Source organism: Pomacea canaliculata, linkage group LG7 (assembly GCF_003073045.1).
Source record: "Pomacea canaliculata isolate SZHN2017 linkage group LG7, ASM307304v1, whole genome shotgun sequence".
NCBI classification, from domain to species: Eukaryota; Metazoa; Mollusca; class Gastropoda; order Architaenioglossa; family Ampullariidae; genus Pomacea; species Pomacea canaliculata.
The window spans coordinates 24097890-24108136 of record NC_037596.1 but is presented as its reverse complement, the minus strand read 5'-3'; the positions used below and the strand labels follow the sequence as shown (position 1 = coordinate 24108136).

Sequence of the window (10247 nt, the reverse complement as noted above, 5' to 3'; positions counted from 1 at the left end):
GACTTGTCGAGGAAGCTTATTTCGCCACTCCTGAGGTTTCCCAAAGGTTATTATAACCTAGAGGACAAACAGCTTGAGTATCGTTGGCTCGTTCATCCTCTTTTCAAGGTTGTAGTAAAGCTGACCACTCAATCGTACATCAAAACATTTCCTGCTTTACACGAGAGACGCGTATGATTAAGGACTAGTCTCTCAATCCTATTTAGTCAGTCTTAATAATACTCAGACGAGTCTAGAAAGACTGAAGGAGAAATGTTGCAGGCATCAGTTCAGACTGTGTTCACATCACACAGGTCCAACCCTAAAATACAATACAGAGAGTGTTGACCACCACATTGGATTCTGTGTACATCAGTGTGTGTGGGTCAACCTGCTAGTCCTGATATTTAATCCATTTCACTAAATTATGGACTGTTCGTATTCTGTAAGTGCGATGCTGAAGGCAGGAACAGATTAGCAGATCATGTCAATAATTACAGTCAAGAATATTTCTTTCATGGCCTGCGAATGTGCATCACAGACCAAATTTTTTTATAACCAGAGTTGTGTCTGTCACTTCATGGGCGAAGTGAGACTCAAGCGACAGTTGGCATCACTTAGAAATAATTTGTAGTCCACAAACACAGAGTTTTATGTCTGAACCTGAATCGTACCCGCATTCAGAGAGGGCAAAGTGATCTCAAACACTGATGGGACCTTCATTGTCATGTATAACAAACATTAGTCATTGCCATGTACGCAGTCTATGCTCTCAGCTTCAATTTACAATCATGGCTTTCTCAGTTTAATACTTGGCCTTAAGTGCCTGCATCCTGTCGTAGCATCCTGCTGAACCAGATATACATAGTGTTGATAAGATTAATTTGTACCTGTAGCAACTTAGCGATGACAGTGGGTTTCAATGTGCATTGGCGTGGATACTGTATAAAAGTTAGATGAAGGCTTCTCCATCTCACCCTATGACAAACATACATTCACGGTATGTAACATGAAAGTGATGTCTCCTGTAGAAACCGTTAACCCAACAACCAGCAGCGGTTTGGACAGAGAAGGACGTTCAGAGTGTGTTTACGGGGACTAGACGTAAACAAACAATTATTCTCAGAATTCACGAGTGATATCAGGGAAGTGAAGCTTTTGCTGTTTTAGATAAACATCGTGGAGTCATTGGCTGCTGCGCTTCGTGCCCCGTGTACAGTCACGTGACTATGTGTAGTGAGAAAGACAAGGATGTAGATTGAAGAGAAAGTGCGATTTCATTGTTTCTCACAATTTGAGTCTGCATTTTGCTAGACAAGACCCTACACATGTCAAAGATGAAGAAATGGAGCTTTGTTTTCGTGTGCTCTGTTTATTTCAGCATTAACCTTGTTTCAGGTGGGTTCACACACACACACACAAAGAGAGATATTGCATATAACGGTGTGCGTCTTTCATTTTATTCATTTGTTTAAAATGCTATGCTTTTGATGACTATATTTACACAAGAAGGTATATTGTACATAACGAGAAATCTTATTTATAAAACTAAACTTTATAAACAAAAGTAATCGTGTTCTTTTTGATATTATGTCAGATTAATGTGCTTACTGATACTGTACCACTCTATAGTACACAGTATGCATAAACAAGAAATATCCACAAAGCAAGTCCTATGTAGTACTGTGCACCTAGTTATGCTCATCAATGAAGAAAATCAACCATCTATCTAGCGATTGATGAAGCTCGCTTCACATTATCAAGCATAAACACACAAGAAATGAATTCTTCAGACAGCCATGTACGGTAGAGAATGAACAATGAGAATAGTAAGTTTTGTTTTCTGATGAGCTGTTGTTTTCTGTACAGGACTCACTATACAAAACTGTGTTTTTGGGCGGATTTATATCCTACAAGATACTTCGACACTTATTACATGCAGCAACATACCTGAGACAGAAAATGTCACGTGGACAGTTGAGAATGATAGAACTGAGACAATCTTCAAATATGTCTGTGGAAGTATTACAGCCTGTAGCGGCATTACTTACAGAGATTTTTCTTTACAAAGATACAGGGATGATGGGATTTCACTAGTCATCAACAGAAACCATCGACGATATGAAGGCTTCAACGTGACCTGCTCCACGACAACTGAACACGTGGAGTGTAGGATGCACATCTTTCGTAAGATAAACAAACTTCAATCATTCATCGTTTAATTATTTCACTTAGTAATTTAAAGACTATGTAACTAATTACACTGTTTCTAGGCTTATTTTACAGTTAAGATAATGTTGGTTATAAAGCATTTGATTCTTTGGTGCTACACTATCTGCTTACACAATAATTCTTTTAGTACTATAATTTTTTCTTTCATTCCGAGTAAATTACTAATTAGATTTGTAAGGGTGGTGGTGGGGGGGGGGGTCCTTGAAAATGTTTACGTGAATATAACAGCCTTCATCGAATGATTCATCTGAGATTTTGAAGCGATTATAAGTACAAGTTTCCTTTGCTGAACAAATCTTTAAGCAGGAATGAGGAACAATATTACCTTCTTTTGAAACCTCACTATTTCGAAGTAGAGCGGGTTGACTACTCTCAAATTTCACTCTAATGAAGCTTGCCTGGCCTTTTCATTTTAAATCGTAACTTTCTCATTCCGGTTATCATTATTTTTCTAGGCTTTCATTTATGACTAACTTTTGTTCGTTTCATTTATTGGTTTTATATTATTCAACATTTATTAGACTTAATTTTAGAAATCCATAATTAATTGTAAATACTTTTTTAATTAAATCCAATTATTAGCTATCTATTTTTGATTTGCTGATTGTTGAGATGAGCAGGAAGGTGAACATTAAGAGATTAGTTTGGCTTAGCGTAACATGAAACCTGCTCATGAAAAATAAATAGTTAAAAATTAAATTACGGTTTAGCTTCAACACAACTGTCAGAGGCAAAGACTTATTAAGCACATGAAATTTTATGTACTTGTTTGCTTGTTTTCGATTTACAATACAATCATCAGATTTTGAAAGTTTCTTAAACGATTTATCCACAGACGCCGCAGAGTTGAGCCCGTGTACAACTGAAATCAACCCGAGGTTATGGACGATAGCAGCAACATGTCCCGTTAACAAATTTTTCTCGACGGCACAGGAAGTTTATTGTGGAGTAACGGAGCGTCAAAATTTCTTAAACAGCGTGTGTAAATAATAATCATCATCATCATCATCATCATCATCATCCTCATCATCCTCATCATCATCATCATCACCATCCTCATCATCCTCCTCATCATCATCATCATCACCATCATCATCATCATCATCATCATCATCATCATCTACGAAATCTAAATCATCATCTAAATCTAAATCTAAAAAAGAACATGCTTTGGAAGGGAAAATGACAACCAATACACAAGCTGTAGGTTACATTTTATGTCTGTGGACATTTAATTGCAACCAACTGTATGTAGTCACACATACACACACAGACTTCATTTATGATCAATAGACAGCTGCTTAGTGTTTCGTGGAGGAAATATAATCGATTGAAAAACGTTTCTCTCTCTCTCTCGTTTATCGGTACTTGTTTGATAAATCCTTTTACATAACCAGACATCAGCATTTTGACAAACAGTATGCTATGTCACATCACGTGACTTAATGTCTGATGGCAGTCAATGACGATCAGCTGGAGATCTCTCTGCCAACTTCACCTACAAAACTACACTGACACAGTAGATAACAACACTTACCAGAGAGGTACCTGTCACTTCACTATGTACCTTCCTCCTTCAGCTGGTAATTATTCCTACATCATCCACATCCGACCTGGCCCGGCACAGGACACTGGTGTAGAGGTGTGGACAGGTAAGTACCCTCGATAGGAGGCATTTCCAAAATTATCGCTATTGATGTATATTTGTAACATCTCTTCTTAACTTGATAAACCATTCGCTGAAAAGTGTATTTATTCGGTAAATGCCAGCGCTAAAGAAGACTAAAGAATTTATCATTAATTACTATGTTAGCTGAATGCTGAGCTGCTGTTGCACAAGAAAAGCCTTACTTCTTTTGTGTAATCTTTCTCGTGTGATTTCTCATGGTTTCATTTTGTTGTTTTCTGTTTTCTTTAGACAATTTAAAACCAAGTTGCGCAAAATTCTTGCAAGAGAATCCGAACGGCAGTTGTGAGTGTTATGAGCGAGATCTTGCATCTTCCTCCTACACAGGAGGGACAACGAACTACGTGTGTAACATTGTCAGAGGATCCACATCGCAGAGTACACCACCATCCCTCACTCCCACTTCTCAAACCCCAAGTAAGTTTTACGATGATCATGTATATAGTCACAGTCGTACTGTAAGTATGTTTGTTGATATGTTCTTAGCTGTGTCATTTAAAGTTTCGTTCTCGCAAGTTCTTCTCGTGCTGATACTGATGTCAAAATCCGTCGCAACTATTGTAGGAGTACAGAATGATACAAATTATTTATTTAATTGCGGCTCCTTGTGACCTAGAAACAAACTGCCCGATATTTTTGTCGGCCATCATACTCTACTGCTCTCGAATGTTCCAGGTGGTGGTTCTCTAGTTAACGTGAGAAATTATACTCGACAGGATAACGGCAACAATACACGTGTTCTATAACCGGGTCACGGGCACACCGTGATCACGTAAATCAGTGACGTACACCCGTCACGTTGCTGTACCTTGTCTAACACTAGCACAAGTTTACTTTTCATGGGGTCCAATCCAAATCGGTGTTTCCATCTACTCCATTGTTTTAATTACTTCTTGATACCGTGTAGAGCACTTATTTGCTTGTGGTGGTCTTGTTCAAGTCTTTAAGTCTTATTGTGTAAATCTCTGTCAGCAAATAACAATAACAATAACAGTAGACTTTATTAATCCCAATGGGCAATTTAAACATGGGAGCTGTGCCCTGCGTCCAAAATATATGTATATTGAAAAACACACACACACAAAACACACACACATGCACACCTACCCATCACACACACACACCCGCTGATAGTTCATCTGTGATTGAGTAGCTGAACTGCGGATGGCACAAAGATTTTAGATGCCTATTGGTTTTGCATACTTGCATGGCAAAGCTGTGATACGTAGCTGTGATTAGAAAGTAATGTCAGTTATGTAGGAAGGTCACACCAGGTCATTCACACTTAACCTAAATCACACAAAAACACTGAACTGAATTTTTCAGAGCAAGTAAGAATGATGTTTTACATTCATTTGGTATCAGTTTAATTTAATATCTATATAATTTAGTCGTTATTTAGTTATACTACAGATTATTAACATATATCGTACTGAACTAATATGGATCTCTAGCTTTTACTTCCCTTCTTCTTTTCTTATCATCAAAGACTGGAACAACAGGTACCATTCCAGTCATAATAGACCTACAAGTACAACAACAGCAACCACTTTGTCCAGCACTACAAGAACAACAAAAACTCCTCAATCTTCCCACGACTCTTTTCGCGGGCTCCAGCCTGTGAACATCTCCACCAACGCCACTCAACCGTTTGTCACAGACGGTACAACACAGATGGCGCTCTTCTGTCAGACTGATGACGTGTATCCAGCCGTCAGGTACACATGGGCAGGTGTGACATGTATCAACGAGCATCACAAACACGGCACGTGCATCTTCACACCTAGAGTCCCTCAGGACGACGGTCGTCAGGTGACGTGTGATGCTTACAGTGTTGTCTCCCTTGAACGGAGGTCGTCTGACCCCTACACAATACAACTGAACTGTAAGTGAAATACAAACATATAATGTTACTCTATTGTTGTTGTGGATTAACCAACAGATCTTACAATTTTATAGTTTCAGACGCGCAACGTATAAGCATTCTAAAGATTTTTGTAAAAGCTAGCATATACCTGATCCTTTTACAGCAATATAAACATATTTGAGAAGCAAAATAATTCATCAGTTGTGTATGTGTGAGAGAGAGAAAGAGAGAGAGCGTGCGTGCGAGTGTGTTTTTTATTTTGTGTGTGTGTGTGTGTGTTTTTTCGTACGAACGTGTGTTTTGGGGGAGATCCCATGTAAGAGATAGTCTACAATCAAGATGTCAAGAGTAAGATTTACTTAAACATTATTAGTAAACTTTACTATTATTACTAGATATTACCATTATTAGTAAATCTTTCTCTGTTGTAGTAATAAATGTAAAGCAACTTATTTTCACTCGTTTTCTCAGATCCTCCTCCGTCACCTCCAATCATACGCGGGTATGAGGAGGGGTCGGTCTTGACAGAAGGAGAAAAGTTCATCTTGGACTGTGAGGTCAAAGGTGGGAAACCGAAAGTTAGGTCTGTGAGGTTTGTTTGCGTTGATGAACCTGACAACCCGGACATTGTGGATGGCATGTCTGTCTGGAGTCGTGTCCTCATCAATGTCAAGACCAAACATGATAATACAGTGTGTTTGTGCTCGGCCACATGGAGCCCACAGCCGAGGTTTTACTCCAACACTACTTTTCTACGTCTCTACGTCAATGGTGGGTATAGACCTTTACTACAGAGTTTGAATTGTATTCTGGATAACTTGAGACAATATTTGAAAATAACAGTCACTCTAAAAAGTTTAGTTCATTTTATTGCATCGAAGTATCTTTATGAAATCGCTGACCACTTGTCTCAGTTGTTTTCTACGTTTAGGATCCAAACTAGTAAAGACACAACATAAAAACTAATCCATGCTTCATGATAAGAAAATCATTTCGTACAAGATTAACAAAAGATTTTTTTATTTATGTCAGTAACGCTGTTTGACATGACAATGGTAAACATTCTTCATTAAAATTTTGAAAATAGGTTGTTTACATATCAATATTTGTCATCAGGAAAAAGACACATAATAAACAACAGTTTTCTATTTCACATTATGTAGAAAGCACGATGCCACGATCCCCTTCAGTGACGACAAGAAAGATGTATAAAAAGCCTAGACAGACACCAGTAACGACTTCACAAGTGACCCACGTGACCACGTCTTCAGGTCAAAATGATTCACATTCTTTCTAACCACTAAATTCGCTTTTCTAAAATGGCAGTCATCACTTTGCACACACCCGTGTGTTAAGTTCATGATTTCACTCAGTGTCTACTGATATACCTGATTAGTATGGACCTATCTCTTGCACTGGGTGTGGCCTTAATAACTAGTATTCATGGACATCGGTAATTTACTTATGAGTAAAATTTCCCTAACTTGGATATGGAGTTAGCTAGCTTATCTAACGCGAAAGACAAATTATTTCCTGACATAAGCCACCAACTTAGAAAACAGCAATTTAAAAAAGAGTGTGCCACTGAGCATCCGTAATTACAAAAAAAAACAAACAATTACATTTAGTAACATAAACATTTTTCTATTCACGAAGCTGCTTTTATTGATTCTGACAAAATAACTTTTCTCAGTCAAGTGTCAGGTGAACATTTTATTTGCATTCAGAAACATCAACGAATTATGCGATATTCAGTTTCGTGTTTATGATATCTGCTATTCTCAGATCATGGATAAACACAAACTGTAGGTAACAGTTCTGTGAAATTTAGTTTAATTCAATTTAATTTAATTTTGTTCCAACATCAGCAAAGGAGTGGATGTTTAAAGTATCGTTCAGAGTTATTAATGAGCATCAATAAATAATATGATAAAAATTTTTATAGTTTATATCAGTGAATTGAACTTATTTCCTGTGCCGTGTGATACACACACTTTCTCTGTACTCAGTCATGAAAATCATCTGCGACCAACATTTCATCCAAACTAATGCAGAGAGACAAATATACAAACACAAAGACTTACACCAGTATCATCCGAAATTCCTTAATGAATCACTTTAATTAAAATGCCTTACTTATTTAGAACTGGGTTCGTCTCCATCGCCTCAAAGTAACACCGGTCAGTCAGTCCCCATTGGGATCATTGCAGGAAGTGTTGCAGCCGTTGTAGTAACTGTCATCGTCATCGCCGCCGTGGTTTACGTCACCAGACGGCGACAGAATCGTAAGTAAACATGAGCTAAAGGTGTTTGTGATGATAAACCTACAATTATGGCGATGTTGCATAAGCTTGGAATAAGTAAACTTTACAGTTATTCTGGTTAGAGGTCTGTGTCACCAAATAATGCCCGCTTGCCATTCCAGTACGAACCTCATTTATCACGGTAAGTAAAAAGACAGGTTAAAGCGCTGCCATCCAAACGGTCTGCCCTCGAGATGGTTACAGCTACAGTGGTTACATCTACGACCACCAGGCAATGGGATTCTTTACCGTTTGCTTTGCCTCTCGTTTGTCTAGAAACCTGAGTTTACCTCATTCTATGACATTTTTCAGTAAAATATCCAAAAACTTCTTGTTAATTTTTGCTGCTGATAACGAAAAAAATTTCTTGTTTTCAAAACAAAGGTTAGGGGAGGTAATTTTAATCCTCAGAACAGGAGTTGTCTCCTTTTTTTCACAAAGTAACTATGGGGAGGGCTGAGGTGGCCTGTTAGCTCTTCCTGGCCCCGTTTGGTCCCCTGACCGCAGGTGGACCAGGTCAGTTTACGGGGTAAACCTTACCCTCCCCTTCTTTCCGTTTTTATATCATTCTTTGGGAAGAATAAGGCTAGAGCTGTGAGTGGACCTCGCACTCTGAAGTACAGCGGGTTGCGCTTCTATCCGCCATAGAAAACCACGAAGCCTTTAAGGTTGTGGAAGTTTTGAGAATCTTTACAAAGATCCAGAAAGTTTTCCCCATTTGCATGAATAGCCAAGGTAAAAGTAAGCATGCAAGAAATAATTTTGCGCTGCTGGAGCCGCCTGTGGTCGTCGTTGGAGAGTGCCGAGGGCTGCAGGATGCTGGTGTGCTTTGGGTACAGCAATGGTGTGGTTCAGTTGCTGTATCAAGTGAGCGTTGGACGGATTCCTGGGAACCGATGCTCTCTTCATCTACCTGCTGTGATACAATGTCGACAACTTTACAGTCAAAGAGAGACAACAGCACTCAAGGAGGGATCCGTATCCTCAATTCACATGTAAGTTTGTTTTTATATATAAATTATAATATTTAAAAATGAGTTCAACACTTTACATTAATTATATTTAGAAAATTTAAAAAAATTATGAACACAACTTGGATTGAATTTGATAACAATCTGTGTGTGTATATATATAGATATGAAAACATAAATAATACTAAAAAAAATACTCATAACAATGTAGAAAGACTGAAGAAGAAATGTTTAAGGCATCAGTTCAGACTGTTCACATCACACAAGTCAAATGTAATACAGAGAGTGTCGACCACCACGTTGGATTCTGTGTACATCAGTGTGTGTGAGGTCAACCTGCTAGTCCTGATATTTAATCCATTTCACTAAATGATGGACTGTTCGTATTCTGTAAGTGCGATGCTGAAGGCAGGAACAGATTAGCAGATCATGTCAATAATACAGTCAAGAATATTTCTTTCATGGCCTGCGAATGTGCATTACGAACACAATTGTTTATAACAATTGTGTCTGTCACTCCATTGGCGAAATGTTTGTTGCGGAGATTTAGACCCAAAATGACATTTGACATCACATAGAAATAATTTCTAGTCCTCACACACACACAGAGTTTCATATGTGATACTCTGTCGCATTCAGAGAGGTCAAAGTGATCTCAAACACTGACTGTCCTTCGTTGTCCTGTGTAGCAAACATTTATCATTGCCAAGTATACAGACGCAGTATGTGCTCTCAGCTTAAGTTTAGAATCATGGCTTTTTAGCCCTGTAAATCAGAGCCTTAAGTGCCTCCATCCTGTCCTAGCATCCTGCTGAACCACAGATATACATAGTGTTGATAAGGCTAGTTTGTACCTGTAGCAACTCAGCGATGACAGTGGGTTTCAATATGCATTTACTCGGATACCGTATAAGAGTTACATCTTACCCTATGATAAAGATAGATTAACGGTATTTAACATAAGTGATGTCTCCTGTAGAAACCGTTAACCCAACAACCAACAACGGTTTGGAAAGAGGACGTTCAGTGTGTGTTTACAGGGACTAGATGTAAACAAACAATAATTCTCAGAATTCACGAGTGATATCAGGGAAGGGAAGTCTGTGCTCTTGTAGATAAACATTGTGGAGTGATTGGCTGCTGCGCTTCGTGCCTTGCATACAGTCACGTGACTATGTGCAGTGGTAAAGACAAGGATGTAGATGGTG

The 10247-nt window shown here is 38.5% G+C and overlaps 1 protein-coding gene across 3 annotated transcripts in view; it reads left to right on the top strand.

The window, feature by feature from the left end:
- The first annotated feature begins 274 nt into the window (after positions 1-274).
- LOC112568131 overlaps positions 275-10247 on the top strand; it is a 29107-nt gene continuing 19134 nt past the window's right edge. Inside the window, exons 1-9 of one of the 3 annotated variants that reach the window (XR_003100001.1) lie at positions 275-1377; positions 1849-2166; positions 3047-3189; positions 3671-3863; positions 4130-4315; positions 5388-5783; positions 6237-6536; positions 6929-7036; positions 7910-9063. Coding sequence is in view for 2 of the 3 variants with exons in the window: in XM_025245248.1 (XP_025101033.1) it covers positions 1308-1377; positions 1849-2166; positions 3047-3189; positions 3671-3863; positions 4130-4315; positions 5388-5783; positions 6237-6536; positions 6929-7036 (1714 nt within the window). In the remaining variant the exon portion in view is untranslated. The remainder of the gene's footprint in view (positions 1378-1848; positions 2167-3046; positions 3190-3670; positions 3864-4129; positions 4316-5387; positions 5784-6236; positions 6537-6928; positions 7037-7909; positions 9064-10247) is intronic. The other 2 variants (XM_025245248.1, XM_025245250.1) reach the window with 2 other exon arrangements.